At 36.6% G+C, this 23,101-nt stretch overlaps 1 protein-coding gene and 1 pseudogene across 2 annotated transcripts; both read right to left on the bottom strand.

Annotated features, from left to right (window-relative positions):
- Window positions 1-493: 493 nt before the first annotated feature.
- On the bottom strand, window positions 494-9,040 carry LOC128239253 (placenta-specific gene 8 protein-like). Of its 2 annotated transcripts, none has more exons than XM_052955816.1 (4): window positions 8,884-9,040; window positions 5,734-5,873; window positions 3,023-3,162; window positions 494-779 (listed from the first exon to the last, which is right to left on the bottom strand). In XM_052955816.1, exons 2-4 carry the CDS (start codon window positions 5,849-5,851, stop codon window positions 687-689), a joined length of 351 nt encoding a protein of 116 aa, XP_052811776.1. In that variant the 5' UTR covers window positions 5,852-5,873; window positions 8,884-9,040; the 3' UTR covers window positions 494-686. The 2 variants fall into 2 exon arrangements, with proteins under 2 accessions (XP_052811776.1, XP_052811777.1); XM_052955817.1 differs by lacking the exon at window positions 494-779 and adding an exon at window positions 793-1,247.
- Window positions 9,041-15,378: 6,338 nt separating this feature from the next.
- Window positions 15,379-21,900, bottom strand: LOC128236791 (placenta-specific gene 8 protein-like; annotated as a pseudogene).
- Window positions 21,901-23,101: the final 1,201 nt, after the last annotated feature.

Below are 23,101 nucleotides of genomic sequence, written 5' to 3'. Positions count from 1 at the left end.
CATATCCATACGCAATTATTTTCACTAAGCACAAAAGAGTTCCAGCAAAAAATACATTATTACTTAATTTTGTTTAACTGAGGTGGGAGAAAAAGCATCTACCATAGCCGCTCGTATAAGATAGGTTCATCCCGACCTACGCGCAGGGTGTTTTGCGGAAACTCGGTAAACCTCGTTTCCGCAAAACACCCTACGCTCGGGTCGGAATGAACACTCTCGGTCATGGAAGATACTTATAATCTGTGCATAGTTTTCACAACTCAAATACAACCAGGTTATACGATCACTTGACGTTTTGGATAACTACTTTTTAAATATGGTTTGCAAACGTATTTTAAACTCATCTGTGTTAATTCTTCTATCTTTACTTTTAAAATAGTATACACAAAAACAGGTCAATGTTGAAGTAGAATTAAGCCCATATGAGAATCCACAGATTGGTATCGATTAGTAAACAGTGATAATTTATTGCCACCAAAATAATACAAACAACCTAGTTCTCATGCTTTAATATCGCACGAATTAATAAACAATTTTTGCTTACATATACAGAATAAACAGTCATAAAGTTACTCTGTTGACAAAACAACATGTATTTTCTTGATTTAAATGCAAGGTTAATAAAGGTGCACGATATCTCTTCGAAATCATCTCACTAACATAAATGGCCCGGACTGCTGGTTAATTTAGAGGCCCATGGCTTCCAGTTCTCTCTGCATTTGGCAAATGCCGCACATGCCGCAAAACGACATCGCCATGCAGTCGTTGCAGATGGAACCCTAAAACAGAAGTGCATTACATTAATTTCCATGCAGTCGCCGCAGATGGAACCCTCAAACAGACGGGCATACCATTTATTGCTATGCAGTCACCGCATATGAAACCCCGAAACAGACGGGCATAACATGTATTGCAATACAGTCACCACAGTAGGAACCTTGAAACAGACGGTCATGACATGCATTGCGATGCAGTCACCACAGATGGAACCCCGAAACAGACCGGCATACCATTTATTGCCATGCAGTCACCGCAGTTGGAACCCCGAAACAGACGGGCATAACATTTTATGCCATGCAGTCAAAGGTGATATAAACCTGTAACAGACGTTTATTGCCATGCAGTCACCACAGATCGAACCCTGAAACAGACGGGCATAACACTTATTGCCATGCAGTCGCCGCAGATGGAACCCTGAAACAGACGGGCATAACACGTATTGCCATGCAGTCGCCGCAGATGGAACCCTGAAACAGACGGTCAAAACATGTATTGCCATGCAGTCGCCACAGATGGAACCCTGAAACAGACGGTCAAAACATGTATTGCCATGCAGTCAAAGCAGATAAAAACCCCAAACAGACGGTCATACATAGTTTTTAGGTAAAATGTATGCTAATTCAAAGGTTATCATTTGCTTTGTGAATAGTTTTCTAAATGTCAAACACTACTCAATGTATTTGAAAACTACCTTTGGATGATAAATTCAAAATTAGAACCGTTTTAATAGTGGCATGCAATATTTGAGTGGCATAGAGTTTTGCAAGATAAGACCTGAATTTAAAAATGAGTATTTATCGGTAAAGTTTTAAACACTGGAGTGTAGTATTTGTTTATGTTTGCACCGACTAGCTTTTATGACGTCTGCTCAATTTTGTTTAGGCATTTTATAACCATTGAATGTAATTCAGATATCATTTGATTTTTTACAGTGTAAAATATATGACTGATTTTTGTGTATAGAAGGTTATTTCGTATTTCTTAATAAATTTTAAAGCTGCAATCTCTCAACTTTTTTTTTGTCGTGGAAGAGAAAATATTTGCTTTAATATCTGCAAACCAATGATATAGGATTGCTGACTAAAATCAGATCGTAGCTTTTCATATTTGCGTTCGAAAATTAATGTTTTATGATTTACTAACGGTTTAAGAAAAATGCATAAATTATAAATTTTTAAACTTAAATATAAAAATCTGCGATCTATTTTGCCAGTATTCTTATATAATTAGTTTACGTGTATTTTCGCAAAAATTTGCTCGTTCCAAGACAAAAAAATATAAAAAGTGGTCAAAACGTCCAATCTGTGAGAGAGCTTTTAAACAAACTTATAAAAAAGCATATTGTTTCTTCCTGGATATTTGCCATCATTTTTGCAATTGTTTATTGTTGGTAAGGTTCATATTACTTAATATTTACAAGGAACAACTTGTGATAAATTTAACCCGACTCTCGTCATTATTCTTCGTCTTTGTGCTAGGGATGGTATTAAGCGCAATGCGAAACCTTACCTTATTTGATCAGTGTCTCAGCGTATGTATCATTTGCAAAACAATGTCTGACAATTGATGTAGTCATTGCGTTTATACCATACATATTTCACTTTATGTTAAGATATGACATTTTGCTTTTGTACGTTTTCGTCCTTGTTGGCCTAATGAAAGGTTTCCCTGTCATCAGTGACGGAAGATAATTTCGTTCATTATAATAAATACTTAAAACATGAAAGGAACTGTTAAATTTCATTCAAAACATGCTCACCAAATGAGATATAGCAAAAGAAAATATCGATATGAGTTGCTACTACGTTCCGATACGCATGACTTTTGTTTGATAAAATCGCACACCTAAATCTTAGCAGGAGAACAAGGGTCTTGGAGTTTTGGTATGATTCGCTTTATTCTTCTGACATATATTTGCATTTTAATGATTTATGTGTACCCACATATTAAAATTTAAGAACACCCTTCGTCCTAAACAAGTATTTACCTGTAGGGATCAGATTGTCCTTCCTCGGGTAAAGGGGCCATGAGACCATTGGTGACAAACCAGGGCAAGCGCATATACACTCCCGTATGTACGGATATATAACAGCTTATTATCAAATTTAGCGTACCTGAACACCTTCAAGCGTCCCTTTGTGGGTTAAAGGGGCCATGAGAACATCGGGTTCAAACAAGGACATACGCATACACTCATCCGTCCGTATGAAGTTATAAGACTTTCTTGTCACATTCAACGTACCTGGATTCCTCCAAGCGTCCTGATTCGGGCCCTGAGAGCAATTAAACCCCCGGTGACACACCAGGCCATGCACATACACTCTCCCGCCCGTGTCGAGATGTTACAGATTGCGCACGGCAGGCAGAAATACGTCATCAATACTGATATTAAAAGAAGGGCTGAATAAATGTTTACATTTCAAATATAGGACTAAAGCACGAATAAAAATAATAACGAAATCCAAACTAGGACAATCACATTCATAGTGTTTGATATATGTATCTTTTTTATACTGCATGATACGTCATCTAACATGCACTATAGCTTGGGTACCATATGACATCTGCACAGTCATGTAACATGCACTATACCATGGGTACCGTATGACATCTGCACAGTCATGTAACATGCACTATACCATGGGTACCATATGACATCTGCACAGTCATGAAACATGCACTATACCATTGGTACCGTATGGCATCTGCTCAGTCATGTAACATGACTATACCATGGGTACCATATGACATCTGCACAGTCATATAACATGCACTATACCATGGGTACCGTATGGCATCTGCTCAGTCATGTAACATGCACTATACCATGGGTACCATATGACATCTGCACATCATGTAACATGTACTATACCATGGGTACCATATGGCATCTGCACAGTCATGTAACATGCACTATACCATGGGTACCGTATGACATCTGCACAGTCATGTAACATGCACTATACCATGGGTACCGTCTGACATCTGCACAGTCATGTAACATGCACTATACCATGGGTAACATATGACATCTGCACAGTCATGTAACATGCACTATACCATGGGTACCATATGGCATCTGCACAGTCATGAAACATGCACTATACCATGGGTACCATATGACATCTGCACAGTCATGTAACATGCACTATACCATGGGTACCGTATGGCATCTGCACAGTCATGAAACATGCACTATACCATGGGTACCATATGACATTTGCACAGTCATGAAACATGCACTATACCATGGGTACCATATGACATCTGCACAGTCATGAAACATGCACTATACCATTGGTACCATATGACATCTGTACAGTCATGAAATATGCATTATACCATGGGTACCGTATGGCATCTGCTCAGTCATATAACATGCACTATACCATGGGTACCATATGGCATCTGCACAGTCATGTAACATGCATTATACCATGGGTACCGTATGGCATCTGCACAGTCATGTAACATGCACTATACCATGGGTACCATATGACATCTGCACAGTCATGAAACATGCACTATACCATGGGTACCGTATGACATCTGCACAGTCATGAAACATGCACTATACCATGGGTACCATATGACATCGGCACAGTCATGTAACATGCACTATACCATGGGTACCATATGACATCTGCACAGTCATGTAACATGCACTATACCATGGGTACCGTCTGACATCTGCACAGTCATGTAACATGCACTATACCATGGGTAACATATGACATCTGCACAGTCATGTAACATGCACTATACCATGGGTACCGTATGGCATCTGCACAGTCATGTAACATGCACTATACCATGGGTACCATATGACATCTGCACAGTCATGTAACATGCACTATACCATGGGTACCGTATGGCATCTGCACAATCATGTAACATGCACTATACCATGGGTACCATATGACATCTGCTAAGTCATGAAACATGCACTATACCATGGGTACCATATGACATCTGCTAAGTCATGGAATATGCACTATGCCATGGGTACCATATGACATCTGCTCAGTCATGAAACATGCACTATACCATGGGTACCATATGACATCTGCACAGTCATGAAACATGCACTATACCATGGGTACCGTATGACATCTGCACAGTCATGTAACATGCACTATACCATGGGTACCATATGACATCTGCACAGTCATGTAACATGCACTATACCATGGGTACCATATGACATCTGCACAGTCATGTAACATGCACTATACCATGGGTACCATATGACATCTGCACAGTCATGTAACATGCACTATACCATGGGTAACGTATGACATCTGCACAATCATGAAACATGCATTATACCATGGGTACCATATGACATCTGCACAGTCATGTAACATGCACTATACCATGGGTACCATATGGCATCTGCACAGTCATGTAACATGCACTATACCATTGGTACCATATGACATCTGTACAGTCATGAAACATGCACTATACCATGGGTACCGTATGGCATCTGCTCAGTCATGTAACATGCACTATACCATGGGTACCGTATGACATCTGCACAGTCATGTAACATACACTATACCATGGGTACCGTATGACATCTGCACAGTCATGTAACATGCACTATACCATGGGTACCATATTGTATTTGCACAGTCATGTAACATACTGTATCTGCACAGTGATGTCACATACACTATAACATGGGTACCATATGGCATCTGCACAGTAACACGGTAACCATATGGTTTCTGAACAGTCTTGTGATGTGCAATGTAATAAAGGTAAAGCTCGAGTGTGATATAGACCAAATCCATTTGGTTAGCCACTCCTCAGGTTTAAAGTGGTACCATTGAGAACGAAAATTGAAATGATTAACATCGTACTGTATAGGTTACTAGATTTATTCAACTGTTACAGCTGAGTACAGCATGACCAGTTGTTACATGAGAGTTTTGTACTGTTACCCACATGATTTGCAGTCGGAGAAGCAGGAAAAGAGCCCGCTATCCCAGTCCCTGTGGCCTTGGACGGACCCGATCAACATCTGTCTGGCCCCTGGTTGCTCTGTAACCACTACGGTAGTCATCTTTGTTGTTCACCGGAATAGCCTGCAAGCATGTGCGTTATATATAAGTTATGAAACAAGTCATTGCTGAGGCCAAATGTAGCCATCTGTGTTGTTCAACGGCTTGGAAATGTAGCATGCCTTATCGTGAAATATGGCAAAAGACATGTCTTAGTTTATTGATTATTTTTTTTTGCGCTAACCCCAGCATATTTTGATATTGTTGTAAACATGTACGCTTTTTGTGTGTGTATTTATTCCTTTATTATACAGTATAAAAGACGGTTGCCTTGGTAAAGCCCCTTTCACATACACAAAAGGCAATTTTGTGTCGCGCTTTTAGCCGGGCAACGGCAGAGTGTACTGACGTACCTTGGGTAGATGTGGATTTGAATGTAGTGTTTAGTAATTAAATATGTCGTGCACGACTGTTGAAGGAAAAAAGGTCAATAATACAATGAAAAACAAGCCAAGTAATAAAAACCCTGCTTAGAGGCACAAAGTAATGGCACATACGACACTAGACGACTAATGCACCACAAATGTTCCACCATCGACCGCAATTTCTGCAACGATTTTGCGTTACTCATACATAATTTATCTTACGATTTGCCATGAACAACCTTTACCTATATTTTACCTGTGACCTTGAACTATTGGTATATGCCAGGACAAGTGTAAGACAACGTGGATGGAAATTAGCCCCAAAATCACGTTTAATTTTATATACATTTCTAGAAAATCTTTTCTAAATGGCTATTATGCCTACACAAGTTCATTAAGTTTGAGTGTAAAACATTATTGCAACTGTATTTCTTAAACATATCATATAAATGTAGTACGAGTATATTGAATGGTACGATGATCAATAGTGTTGTATATAAATTTAAAATCTTTATAGTCATCTTGCAAGGTTATACAATTTTAATATCCGCTTTTATAATAGTACACTTAAATAACAATAATTTCTTAAATGCTCAAGTGATCCAATATAATACCTTATTGTAGAAAAGTGTACAGTATCTTTTTTGACGCATTTCAAAACTTTTGTGAAGTAAACATTTCCGATGAAACAGATCTAAAAGCAAGATTAAGTAAACTTGCCACCAATTTTTATTAGATAAAGTACGAAATATATATATATAACAGTGATAAGAAAATTTGTATTATGAAGGGAATGCAAATCCTTTAAGTGCATTACTAAACGTCAAGGAAAGAAACGATGACAGCACAATACCGGTCATTTCAACACATAAACCTAAGAATAAAGCGGTATTTGGTGTTAAAGATGCACTCTTACGGATTGGCAGCAGCTTTCACATTATTTTGATTTTTTTACTCAGAATAAATCGACGCCTAATATTCAGTCACATAAAATGACTCACAATAGAACAGATCTCAATTTCGTTTTTCTCAAAGCGTTAGTGACGCTTTTAGCCATAAAACCTCATTTATGGAACGTAATGATAAAAGTCTGCGATCTGATCTTTTGTCAGCAATCACTGGTTTCCAGACATTTACACCAAAGTTGGCTCAATTCATATATCAAGACAAAAATAAAAGGAAGTTGGCTAACAATCAATATGTGTGAGTGCAGCTTTAAGTATAAATTGTATTTTTTAGATTCCGATGAAACCATGAAACGGATAATAAGCAGCACTAAAATAAAATTATATCTAAGCTACAGCTCCTTAAATTTAAATGTATTCTTAAAAGATAGGTATTAAATGATAATAATATCCAACCCACTGTTAAAAATGCAACGAACCGATGCGGGATTGTGAAAAGCATGAAGATGAAAGCGTTTAAAAGGTTGGAATGCTATTGCGCGAGATGCGTGATTTTGCAGTTTTACAATTTTGTTCACAGGCAATAACAATCGAGTACAGAAAATGTTGAAGTATTCAGTGATGAGATTTGACGTACAATTACGCTTAATACGGGAGAAAATGAGGGTTTATACTTAATACCTGAGAAATGATAATGATACTTAAGCATTTTGATGATATCACTTATTTGAACTATTTAAGATCAGGTAAATACAATAGACACCAAAGAAATGCAATCAATGTGCAATCAGTGTAATGGTTATCTACAATGAGGTGAAATTAAATCTGCTGAATTACAAAAAAAACTTTACACTTAATAAAAATAATTTTACAAATGTATAAGTTCTGTTATTGTTGCTAAAATGTTTGAAAGATAAACATGAGTGCATTCTACGTTAATTGTAGTTATAAATCGGGGCCAGTGTTCATAAAACACATTTAGTATTCTCCAAACTTAAAGCTGCACTCTCACAGGTACACCATTTTTACAACTTTTTCATTTTTTATCATAGAGAGAGCAAATTTTTGCGTAAATATCAGATCGTAGATCTTCATATTTCCGTTCGAAAATTATTTTTTTATGGCTTTAACCGTTACTTACCGTTACTAACGGTTTAAGAAAAATGCTAAAACATCAATTTTACAGAAATATCAAAATCTGCGATCTTATTTTTTGTCAACACTCTTATATAACTGGTTTCAATGGATTTTCACAAAAATTATCTCTTTTCAAGACAAAAAAAGTAACTTAAAACGTTCAATCTATGAGAGTGCAGCTCCACGTATGCATCGCACTAATCACTAATATAATATCTCAACTATATCATAAACACTTAATTTTCAATAATTAAAAAAACAACAGAAACATACTATCACGTTGAAAACACTAATACTTATCTTGTAATTTGAAGATGTAAAATTTATTAAATTGACTTAAGTTCAGAGATGACTTTATAAGTTTTATAAATACCGCCCCAGAATCAAAAAGCACTTTAAAGGTTTATAATACCATTTTAATTTTTAGACAACCCAGTTTAATCCCAATGTTAGTAGTTATATATAAGGGATAGTTAAATATAATAAACTGTTTATTTCAATTTAGATAGAAAACCTAAAATTGACTGCTTTTTAGCCACAGTCTGTTCATGCACAATTATTGTATTCCGTATCATATACTAAATACAAATTATATGCATATGCATAACAAATCTGTAATAAATGTACCTTGTAAGTGAAATAGCCAACGATAACTTTTCCGAAAATTCCTTTAGATGGCAAATGTGTTCCTCGCGGGCAAAGTCAGATGCAGCGCACGCAAATAATATATTTTTAGTTCGACCTTTGGGTTTGGTTGCTATTTACTCCAGACATATAAAGAGTAGTCGAACATCAGGAAGTTTAAATCTTGATTTAAGTTGATGGACCGTCAAAAGTTATGCATCATTTTGCTGAAGATAAAATCAATATTGCATCCAGGCTCGTAGCTGCCTAAATGCGAGTACGCGGCTGAATCCACATTATTCTGACCAAAAAACAAATCCAAAAAAAAATCAACCATCTGCCGAGTATAGGGTTGATTTGTTGATATATGATTCTAAAACTGTCCATTTTTCAGTACTAAATAAAGCACCATGGAACGCCAAGAATGCACCACATTGCACCATTGTTTAAAAAAGTATCCGGGAGGCATGCCCCCGAACCCCCCTACCACAATTATGAATCCACATAAATAGAGGGCTAGCTACGCCCCTGACATTTAGTATATCTGCTATTATATTTTGTAGAAATGAGTTAATGTCTGCAACTTACACCATAACATATCCCATTACTTTTATTCAGCATTCACGTTTTCAACATTCATAGCCAACATAAGTTAAATATCGACTGTTGTCCAAATTTGTAAATTCTTCATTCAGATTTGGCCAACAGTCGATATTTTGACAATATTTTATTGATATTTGATTATTGTTCAAAGCACAGAACAGTGACATGGTTTCTATGTGATGCAAAAACCACTGCAAAACAATCACCGCTACATATTTAAGCTGAATATGCACGCAATGTATACAAACAAGGCATTATGTTCAGCTCTAACCAAAATTCAGCCTTTACTCACATTACCTCTTGTTGTGAACAATTGTATGCTGTTAAAACTTATTCTAAAACTTTGTTTCACTTTACTTCTCAGATCACATTGCGATTGCAAATTATACAGCTTCATTACTAGCGTTTCTTTCATATTCAAATTTAGATCGGGGTGTCTGCTGCATTCCACTTCATCAGGTCTCACAACCTATCCGGTAAAAAAGATGTTTTATACTAACAATACTATATCTATAACATCAGCGTGGTATCTCATCATTTTATACATTTCTACCAAATCATTCGATCTTCAAAGAGTTTCTGGTGATACAGGCTGTGGAAATGAAAAGAAAACTGACCGATACACAGATTTAGACTATTCAGTCAAAACAATTTTTGTTTCTGTGAATTTTGCCCACATCAGTTGAATTTGTTTCAACGCGCCAAACGTACTAAAGGTTATATAAAATAATGTGTGATAAAAATGACACTGAGAGGGATATATTCCTTCGTTAATAGTACTATGGAAAAGACAGGGTCAAGCTCAGTAGCAATTTGTGAATACAAAACAGATTTTGTATCAAAAAGCATTCACATTCTTTCGATACAAAATCTGATAAAATCTTATTTTGTAATAATTTGTTCAACTCATGTCACCATGAATTAGTGTTTTACTCCCCAAAAAGATCGTTCCTCAAAACAAAACATGAACTTTTGGTCCTTTTTTCACACAAAGAAACCAACATTAACTTCTATATTACTGTTACGGCAGAAGCGCTAGGCTAGTTGTAGGTCGTACAAATTCAACACAATTTCAAATAAAGATATAGAAACACCAATGCTAGTTATGTTTAGGTTTTTCAAGATACTGACAAGTAACGAAATGGTGATTGATTATTAAACACACACACACACACACGCACGCATGCACGCACGCACACACGCACGCACGCACACACACACGTAAATAATATGTAAGATTGCATGTATCGATGTGTTGAGGGCATGACTTATGTAAGTAATGAAGAAATTTTAGTGCTTAAAAATAATGAAAAGACAATAATCGACACCATAGGAAAAACATGCTATGTGAATTTTAGATTAGGGGAAGCTGGATTAAACAAACGGAAAAGCAGAAGAGTGCAGCACAAGTGTTTTACTTTAGCCAACTTGCTTTACAAAGGTCAGTAATTTATGATTGGCATTGATCCACTTTTTAATGCAGGTCAACCTATTAGTAGAGTTAATAAAGAGACATTCATAAACATATTTTGGTTTAGTTTCAACACATAAGGTAGTAAGTAATAGTTAGTGCGGTCGTCTAAAAGGCATATCAAAATTCCTAACCCTTAAGGTGTTGGGCGTGAGATGCCCCTATACTAGCCAGTGCGCGTGCGCGAACTTCTTAATAACCGACAAGATGAAAATTTCTAAATGGAAAGTTGGCAGTTAAGATCTGCTTAATTGATTTCTGGTTTTTAAAGATCGTTTAAGTGATTGTAAATGTGAATATGGCATTGGCAGATGCATGAGCCCGAAATCTAATATAATTATATAATAACTGAGAACATGTGTATTAGTTACGGATAGACTCAAAGTTTCAAAGTTTGTTGGCAAGTCAAGTGATTTGCCTTTGGCTTTTTACAAAATATAACGACTATATGGCAAAGACTAGACATACATGCATACTTATTATCAAGGGAGGATAAAGTATCAAGTGAAAATAAAGACAGCATAAACATATACAAACACACATATGTACATACTCGCACGCAATTGCACGCCGCACACACCCACACGCACGCACACACGCACGCACGCACGCACGCACGCACGCACACACACACACGCACGCATGCACGCACGCACGCACGCACGCATGCAATCATAAATGTTTTTAAAGTTGTAGTATTGGAGTGCAGTTTGATAGTCGTGAGTAAACAGAGTCCAATTATCAAGTTGTGAATCAAAGTCATGCGAGTAGATGGTTATTTCATCCAGATATTTGAAGCAGTTATATTCAAATCACCCATGCATCTCTCGATCAGACGCTGAAAAGTTGATGGCGCGATGCACAAACCAAATGGCATGCGATTTCACTCATTGAAGCCTAGTCGATCGTGCAACTTAAAATGCGGTCTTTTCTTTGTATACTTCAGCAAATTCAACTTGATATCCAATATCCAAATTTTAAATAAAGTTTACTTAAGTATTTTGATCCTGACGGCAATTGCAATGTATCTTTAATTCATAGAATGGCATAACTTCCCTTTTCGTTCTTTTGTCCAATTTAAAAGTCTATGCAAAATCTTATCTCTCTGTGCTTTTATCTAACGCCTGGGTCATACAAACATGTCGTACATGCCTGGGTCATACACACCTGTCCTTCATTCCTTGGTCATACACACCTGTCGTACAAGCCTGGGTCGTACCTACCTGTCGTACAAGCCGAGGTCATACAAACGTGTCGTACATGCCTGGGTCGTACAAACCTGTCGTACACACCTGTCGTACATGCCTTGGTCGTACACATCTGTCGTACATGTCTTGGTCATACACATCTGTCGTACATGCCTGGGTCATACACACCTGTCGTACAAGCCTGGGTCATACACACCTGTCGTACAAGCCTGGGTCATACACACTTGTCGTACAAGCCTGGGTCATACACACATGTCGTACAAGCCTGGGTCATACACACCTGTCGTACAAGCCTGGGCCATACACACCTGTCGTACACATCTGTCGTACAAGCCTGGGTCATACACAACTTTCTTACATGCCTGTGTCATACCCACCTGTCGTACACACCTGTCGTACATGCCTGGGTTGTATACACCTGTTTTACATGCATGGGTCGTTCTTGTCTGAGCCGTACACATCTGTCGCACACGGCTTGGTACCCGGGTCGTACTTACCGGGGTAGTACATGCCGAGGGGTCATACATACCTGACCTACATGCCTGGGTCGTAAATGCCTGTGTCGTACACACATGACGTGCGTGCCTTGATCGTATAAACATGTCATGCGTGCCTTGGTTGTACACACCTCTCGTAAGTGTCTATGTTTAACTTAGAATTGCTGTTACTGTGTTATGCAACTGAATATTTTAATGGTAAATGTTTGAGGTGGAATCGTTAGAGACCCATAATTCTTATAAATTCTTATAAACAGAGCACTTAATAAATGACTTGGTCATTTTTTTTTGTTATAAACCCCTTCAGACGAACATTGCGTAACTTTTACGAACAAGGATTAGGTCCGTTTATTACATAGAAAATTCCGACCCGAGGGCACGCGCCTAAGCCGGTAACGAGGCTTGTATGCAAGAATGCCTATTTACACTTTATATTTGTCATTTAGGCTTGTCATCATTTTTATATTAAGGGTGTTCTGTTCAGTGTGCAAGTGAAAATCTAGCCAAGTTTTTAGACTTTTAATATGGTATGATGACAAATCAAACAAATACTCCGCAAACACTATGATATAAAAGATGTATCTTAACTACTAAACATACTCAGTCAAAGACTTTTTGATGCACCAATATGCTGTTGTCTAATTAAGCGTCAAAATATGGACATACTTTATTGTCTTTTTTGTGACCAAAGACCTCGGGGAAATAGTTATAATTGTTAGTGAACGTATGGAATCTGGTGAAAAAAGTCTTATGACCTAATTTCGAGTTGGTTCCAATGGTTCTTACACTGCTATGTTAATTGCGAATTCTTAAAAAAATGTTCTTTTTAATTTTCGCACGTAACATCACGCCTTCATATTAAGTTAATAATAATAATTGAGAAAACAACTTTGTGGTATGTACATGCCTTTCATTTTTGTGTCCATATTTGCTGCTTCTTAAAATTCTTCGTCTTAATAATTGCACGAAACTTAACAGACAAAAATGTTCGCTTGGATTGCATTTTATACTGATGCCCGTCGTTAATACAATGAAGTCATGGTAAACACTACTTAACAGTCCGCCATGATGATATTTATCAAAACAATAAGACGAATTTTGATGCAAGGCATCAAAAACGGGACTGAACCGGTTAAAGCTTAAAGATATATTTGTAATCTTAATTCGAATGTGGGTAAATATAAGTTTAAACATTCAAAAAAAGATTGGAATAAGCATGGATAACATTAAAGAATAAATAAAACATGTATCCCCCAACACCCGAAAGGCTGCCAAAAAGTCATTTAATAGCAAATGTTTGTGGGACAATTTAGGATACATGCTCCCTCGCCCTTGAATTCCTACAATCGGGATTTATCTGCGAACTCGCTTGGTATTAACCTGCTATTTCAAAAATAAACAACAGACTTGTACACTGTGTGTTAAAAATTCCGAAAAGTATTTGGGTGAATACGTTGCGATTTTGCAATCCACGGCATCATACATTGCACTGGCCATCCGCGACATCACTCATTGCATTGGTAATCCGCGGCATCATTCATTGCATTGGCCATCCGCGGCATCATTCATTGCATTGGTAATCCGCGGCATCACTCATTGCATTGGCCATCCGCGGCATCATTCATTGCATTGGCCATCCGCGGCATCATTCATTGCATTGGCCATCCGCGGCATCATTCATTGCATTAGAAATCTGCGGCATCATTCATCGTTTTTGCAATTCCCGACAGCATACATTTTATTGGCAATCTCTGACATCATACACTGTATTGACAATCTCCGGCATAATACATCTTATTGGCAATCCGCGGCATAATCCCTTGCATTAGCAAACTCCGGCCTAATACATTTTATTGGAAATCCCTAGCATCATACATCGCTACAATCCCCAGCATCATACATTGCATTGGCAATCCGCGGCACCAAACATCTTACTGGCAATTCCCAGCATCAAACACTGCCTGCGCTATTCCCGCAACTAGAGTTTACCATCGGTACTAGACCATACACCCTCTACCAGATTATTCTTACCATACTAGAACATACTCCTGGGTTCAGACTATTTTCCCGTTATTAGACTTTACCCCCGATACTCGAATTTTACTCGGGTACTAGACAATCCCCCCGCTGTATAATAATTTTGATTTCTTGATTACCTTTGGTCGCTGAGTGCATTCATGATTCTTGAAAGCGTGGGAATGATAAGAGTTGCAAAGAGGAAATAAACAACATTATAGTTTCTATACTTAAAAAATTATATTGATAGTGCATAAATCTCACACCTCAAATACCACCAAGTTAAACGAAAACTTTACCATTAAGAAGACAACCTTTTTTATGGTTTCGCAAACGTATTTTAAACTCATCTACGTCCATTCCTATACCTTTGCCCTTTAAAATTTGATACAAGAAAATAGGTCGACGTAGAAGTAGAATTAAAACAAAACGAGAATCCACATATTGGTATCGCTCAGTAAACAGTGTTATGGTCATGACTTTCAAATTAAAAAAACACCGATCTCATGCTTTAATATCGCACTACTTTCAAAACAATTATTGAAGTAATAATCAAACAATAACTATTCACAACAGTCGTGAAGTTTCTATGTTTACAAAAATAACACATGCATGCTAGTTTTTGTGCAAGGTTCATGATCCGTATATTGATATCTCTTCAAGATCATCTCACTATCAGAAATTGCCCGGGCTGCAGGTCAATTTAGAGGTCCATAGCTTCCAGTTCTCTCTGCATCTGACAAATGGCACACAATGGAACGCATGACATCGCCATGCAGTCACCGCAGATGGATCCCTGAAACAGACGGACAAAACATATATTGCCATCCAGTCAACGCATATGGAACCCTGAAACAGACGGTCATAATATTTATTGCCATGAAGTTACCGCAAATGGAACCCTGAAACATAGGGGAATTTCTTTTATTGTCATGCAGTCACCACCTATGGAGCCCTTAATCATACGGGCATAGCATGCATTGCCATGCAGTCACCACATATAGAACCCTGAAACAGATGGTCATAACATATATTGCCATGCAGTCACCGCAGATGGAATCTTGAAACAGACGGACATAACATGTATTGCCATGCTGTCACCGCAGATGGAACCCTGAAACAGACGGGCATTACATTTATTGCCATACAATCGCAACAGGTGGGCCCCTGAAACGGACGAATAAAATAGATTTAACTTTGCAGTCACCGCAGATGTAGCCATAATACAGACGACAATAACATCTATATCCATGCAGTCACCACCGATGGAACCCTGAAACATTCGGGCATAACATTCTGCAGTTATATTGATACACGACCAGAACTATGTTCTTATTCGAAGTATGTTCGATGCAAACACATTCAAGAGGACAAGAAAAAAACATTGAACACATCATATTACACGACGCTTATTACAAATATCCAATAGAACGCATGGGACACTAGAATATGATAACGAACAAAGGTTGCACTCTGCTTTCTGGATAGTTTTCAGGTATAATGTTATGAAGGTTGTCAAATACTACTTAATGAATTTGGATGATAACTCCTTTAAGTTAAACCCGTTTTAATGATGACATGCAATATTTACTACAGTAGAGATGTGCATGATACGACTTTTATTTCAAAAGGGGTATTTATCGATGAGGTTATAATCACTGGAGTTTATTATCCGTGTATGATTGCACGCACTGGATTCCATTATGTCTGCTCGATTCATTTGAGGTATTCTTATTAATTACCATAACATGCAATTCAGAAATAATTTGAGTTGATACAGTGGATCAATGAGGATTTCTTGTATAAAAGATTCATTCGTATTTCTTAATAAAAATGGTATCATATCGATAATCTTTTATAATAGAAATTTCGTTAGAAGGCCAGAAATGAAAACATTTCTCTTTTTTTTTCTTTATTTTTGCAAAGGTGAAACATACATTTTAGTTAACATAGATTTGTTAAAAATCCCTTGGTGAAGCCATTTTCGAATAAGATATAAGATATTTGAAAATGTGATTTAAATTCACTTCCTGGTAACAAGATTTCGAATAGATGCAAGCGACACAAATGTATTGATGATTTCATAGTGTCAACTATTTTGAAAATTTCCTTATTTGACGCTCACTCTGAAGTTTGACTGTAAATGCTTTGATTAACTAAATTATATTCAATTTCTCTTTGTTAAATTTGGTAAGCTGGCAAATCACCAAAACACGAATGTAAAGTTCACATGTATTGCGCTTCCTAAATATTGAACCCTTAAAATTACATAAAACTTGATTGTTTGAAATAAATGTGTTTTGGCCCTTCAAACCCAATGTTGTATTAATGCCTTTGCGATATTTTTATATTCTACGTAAGTTTGAATCACTCCGCATTCTTTTAAACAATCTAATAAATAGTCAAATTGTTTCTTTCTGGTATTAATGCTTATTTGTGCAAGTGTTTATTGTTCGTAATGTGCATGCTACTTCATATTTTCAAGAAACACCAGGTGATAAATTTTACTTGACTTTCGTCAATATTCCTCGTCTTCGAACTAAGGATGACATTTTGGCCAAACGCTCGTTTTTTTATCAGCGTATCAACGTATGTATCATGTATAATATAAAAAATGCCTGCCAATTGATGTAGTTATTGTGTTTGTATAATACATATTCCGTTTTGTGTTTTGTTAACCTTTAAATATGACATATTGCTTATATACGTATTCTTTCTTGCTGGCCTTTGTCGCAGGTTTGTCTAAAATACAATAGAGGGTCATGGGGGCCCTGCGACCCCGTGGACACACTAGGATATGCGCATACACTCTCCCGTCTGTATGGCTATATAACAGCTTATTATCAACCTCAACGTACCTCGATACCTCCAAGCGTCCTGATTCGGGCCCTGAGTGCAATTAGACCCCCGGGCACACACCAGGGCATAAAACATACACTCTCCGGCCCGTATCGAGATGTTACAGATTGCGCACGCCAGGCAGCAGTACGTCATTATCACTGATAAAATACAAGGGTTTTTTTTTTGGTTTCGAACATAATTATAGTAATTGCATGTTTAGACATAAAGCAGCTATAATAAAAAAACGTTTAACTGTAACAGAAATCCCGTAAATGGACATTGACATTTATGATGTAAAAATACACTTATTTCATTTTGCATTTGTTTTTTTACTGCATGCTACGTTAAATTTATATTCCTAAGGGTATGCGTATCATATGACATCTACATGTGAACGCACTATAATTAAGATAAGAGATAAATGTTGTACCAGCACAAAAGCAGATTAAAATGATGTGGTTTAAATTTGAAATGTCATTGAATGCCAAACCGTTTATCGGATATAAGTGCACATACACATGTATTAAGAAAACATATTGTACTTACCGAGATAGGAAATGGTAGGTAATGCTATCTAACTCACATGATTTGCAGTAAGAGAAGCAACCACATATCCCGCTATCCCAGTCCCTATGGCCATGGACAGTCCCGATCAGCATCTGCCTGCCCGCCGGCTGCTGGGTTATCACTATGGTGTTCATCTGTGTTCTTCACCGGTATAGCCTACAAGTGAAGTATCTATGATCGTGAAATATAAATACATTGCTTGGTTCATTGATTTCACCTTTGTTTTTGCTAACAGTTACAAAGCGTTGACCCAGGCATTTGTTTATATACAATTGATTGTGAACCTGTATGTTGATTTGGGTGTTTCTATATCTCTACGTAATACTGTATTTAGTTTGGTTTTTGTGCCTATTACAAAACCATGGTAAGTCTGATGTTTACTGGTCATAGTCATCTGTCTTATCATCCGACTAACCATTAACAAGTATAAAATATAAATTATGGTTTCTTGTCAAGCCGATGATATCGGGACTTCAGCAGAGGGGACTTGAGAGAAGTGAATTTGAAAGTAGTGTTCAGAGATAAAATGTCTTATCCGACTGTCGTAGGAAAGTATGTCAATGGTGGAATGAAAACTATAGGGACAAGCGTAGTAGTAACAATACAAGTATAAACCCTGTTTAGATGTACAAGTGCCTGCACTGTAACGACGCATAACAGCATCGCCGCATAAACGAAATCGACCACATTTATGCGGTGATTTTTAACGCATAAACAGGCCTTTTTTATGTGGCAAAAAGGCACACTTTCGCCGCATAAAATAAACAATTAAAACACATACTACTACAATAGTGGTTGATAAAGTTTCATCAAGACCAGACTTAGGTTTTTGTGTCCACTTAACCAAGCTTTGAACTATACTTTCAGAGACGTAAATTCTGACAAAGATTTAGTAAGATCGGATTAAATGTGAACCAAACCAATAAAACTTTCTGCGAAAACGTTTGAAATGACGTTTTGCCCGACTAGAGGCGGGAATATATGTTACGACAATGCACAACACCATCATTTGGGACAATCAGAAAATTGAATCTTCGTATGACGTAACATATATTCTCGCGTTAATCATACATTAGTATTTCTTAGTATTTCTTACGATTTGACTTAGAAAACCTTAACTTGTTTCTTTTTTTTTCAGAATGTTAAATATATGTTATGAAGATATCATTTTTTAAGAATGTTAATTACATATATTTGTTTACAGGCACACTGGTCAACGCCCAACAGACAATTAACGAGCTGCCTTATGGTGAGCGAAAACTAAGTTCACTGGGGGGGGGGGGGGTCAAAGTTTGGTTTGTAGGAAACCACAAGTCAAGGAAGACCAGTGAAGTTGGTAATCACATTTTGAATGACACAATGGTAATGTTAAATATGAAATTGTATCAATTAATTTAAACCTTTAATTCGCATTTTATTTAGACTTGATGTAAGGAATTGATTCACTCACCAAACGTGATTCCTTTTCATTCAAATATAAAGCCACAATGCTTCATGCGTTTCTGAACTATCCTAAATAGACAACATATATGCAAAGTCGGCAACCACAGTAATTTTTTCAGTTACACTTCATGCATGCCATGGTACAATTGACTGTGAAAATCTCTTTTAGATAAATATAAATGAGTCAGGGGAGAAAACTCTTCTTATTGGGGTTGGCATTATATCTGCAAACACTTAATCATCATATGAACAACCAATTTCGAAGTATTATATTGCAGTTGCGTCTAGTTCTGAAGGTTGCATTAATAAATCATATCTTTTTTATGATCACAAGGACGTGATTAACCCGGGCGGTGGAGGCATGCTAGATTTACAATTGTTTAAATAGTTTACGCATTATAATTTAATTTATGCATTTCTTTTCAATAGAAAACAATACATACTTTGCAAAATTTTGATGACGAATGCATTTTATTTGAATTTCTTTTGATAATTATAATTATATTAAAGACAGCTCCCATCACTTGAAAGGGGTTATCTTATATAAAGTGCGGACTTGCGCTATTTTGTTATTGTAATTTGACCTGGTGAGCATGAAGCGAAACCGATTGGCAAATGACATAGGGTAAACCATATACTAGTATATACTATATAAATATGTATTTGAGCATAATTGCTTTAATTTCAACCGAAAGTGATGAACTGAAACAGCATTGATAAATGTGCAATAAACCTCAAACAGGAAAGTTATGTTCTTACGAAATTTGGCTAAACACTTTCAAGAAGCTAGCTTACATGTTGTTGTTTTTTAAATAAATGAATGAATACTCATTAGGCCGCTTTAGGCGTTAACAGTTTTGCAATTATCATAGTTACATTCATTGATGAAAGATAGAGAGATACTTGTCGAGGAAGTGAGCTCGCTTTTTTCATGAATGAAAACTATTATAACCCGAATGAATTAACCCAGAACAGAAGAAAAGCATATTTAAGGACATGTCACCCCTAGCCGAATGTGCTCACCGAAGCTTTACCGGAGCACAAAATTTGCGATATTTGATGATATGTATAAGTTCGGTAATAGTTCGGTATCACGTCGCCAAGAATGGTAGTACATCGTAAGTACATTGGCTCGCTCCGACAGCGCAACGGCAGAAATATTTGAGCATGTTCAAATACTTTTGCCGTCGTCTGCAGTGGCTTTTTATTATGACGATGTCCTGATTATGCTTTAAAGTGTTTAGAAATATGAAAATTTTGCGCTGCTAAACTAGTACTGATCGCGAATAAAGCCAAATTTGTGTTCCGGTATATCTTTGGTGAGCATCGGTAGTACAATGGCAGCGCAACGGTATCACTACGATCTAGCTCCGGTCATCGGTGGCACATCGATAGAACAACGGTGCCGCCTCGTTATAACATCGCTGGCAGAGAAGTGGTATTCGACAGAACTTCGGCTCTTAAGCCGATACTTCATCGGTATGATTACAGCCAATTGTGATTTTTCAAGTGATTTCTCGACGGAGCTCCGCCGATTGTATCGCCGTTTTCAATTGTGTGCTGCAATTTAGTCCCGGCGAGGCACATCCGATGGTGTACTTTTATTGGGTATAAAGGTTATTTATTCCATGGCTAATAATATGCATCTTTTAAGATTTATTCTATAACAAATAATAATAATAAGGGGGGCAAATCTAAGATACTGATGGCTGGAACCCTTTGATAAAATGTTGATATATGCTCAAATATTATCTTTGAAGTCCGTGATTCTTAAAAACGTTAGTAACGTGATTCAGAAAAAGGCTGAAGCATAATTGGTTGATTGGTATTTTCACGGGATGCTTCCAAAGTATTCGATATATTTTTTTTAAATAAAGTTTAGATAAAATACAATATGTGCGATTGTGATCTAAATTTGATTATTATAAAAACTTAAACACATAACAAGAATAAGTTGAAGTACTAATAATATTGCTGTATTATACATATTTTATACTATGTTCGATTAAAGAAGCTTTGAATCATAGTCAGAAGTTCCAGGTTTTACAACACCCTTTTACATTTAACGACAACGCAGTAAAATATATAATAAGGTATCTAACGAATAATCTACACTTTATATTGAACGAATAGTTATACACTAACGGTTTATTTTAACTAATCTATTGACCGATTGTTAGCCGTGTTCAATTTATCCATACTTAATGTATTCCGATAGTATATTCTATTTATTATTAAATTATATATATAATTAATCTATTATAACTGTACCTTGTGAGAGAAATAACCAACGATTTCTTTTCCGAATATTTCCCCAGAAAACAAATGATTTTTTTTGCAGGCAATGCAAAACGACTAGAGCACTTGAGTCAAATGCAACGTCCGCCAATAATAAATTATAAATTTGACTTTTGGGTTTGATTGCCAGTAACTCTAGACATACAGGGGGTACTCAAATATCAGGTTGTTTGATAATAGATTTTGCATATCATAAAAATGTCTTGCTTTGTCCGAGGATGCATTCAATATTGCATTCAGTATATCTGCAATCAAATAAATTATTGTCTGAAATTAATAGTAAAATGTCAACCATTTATCTAACCGCTTCCAATAAGCCCGCAGTTGTATTGTATAGGTATATAGAATCAGTCACAATAATACAATGATCACTACAGGGTTAAGACAGCAAGTCTAAGGAGAGAAGCCTTAATTTTAGCTCTTAGCTATCCCTTCAATCATTTTCCCTGTTTACTTGTAATGTGCTGGTATATTAACATCATATGAATAAAATACTGTTTAAACCAAGACAACCAGTAGTCACACATGCACGTTAGGGAGTTAAGAGGCACACTGCAAACGACACTGAACGTACAAACATCACAAACAAACACGAACATTAAAATAGCTTCATCAATCTATGAGGGAATTAAGGCTTTGGTACACAAAACACGAGATCACTGGAAAGCGATTCTACTGAGGGTTAAACTAGTTTATGTAACCATAACCTCACACAAGTCCCAATATGTTTAGTCAAGTATTTACAGTACGAGTTAACGGCTACAAAAGAAGAACGGAAGACAAATGATTAATCTAAATACAAAACAATGCATAAGTCTATTGACAAATATTAAGGTACCGGCAAGGAACGGTAAATGAAAAAACTCGAGGTTTCACTGGGTTATTACTAGTTTGCATGCACATAACCTAGCATTTTACCCACCATTAATCAATAATTAAAATATATCAGCATGCTCGAATCACGCCTCAATTACGCATATATTTTAGCTGATTAAAGGGAAGTCGTGATTTTAAATACTGTAAAAGTTTACTCTTATAAATATTTTAATTATGATCACTAAAACGGTTTCCCTTATCTAAATACTATAAACACAGACTTCGTAACCATTCTGTAGTAATGCTACACTTAGTATTACTTAGATTAATTGAATGATAACAGTATTTTGAGGAGCACTGTATATTTCATTTAGTTAGCACATTCAGCATATATTTAACTTAATAACACTTTAAAACATACCTACATACTCATTCACATTTTCATGACTGGCCAACAACAA

This window comes from Mya arenaria, chromosome 6, assembly GCF_026914265.1.
Source record: "Mya arenaria isolate MELC-2E11 chromosome 6, ASM2691426v1".
Classification (NCBI taxonomy): Eukaryota; Metazoa; Mollusca; class Bivalvia; order Myida; family Myidae; genus Mya; species Mya arenaria.
Note: the sequence above shows the minus strand (reverse complement) of the source record. Positions and strands in the feature narration are given on the sequence as shown.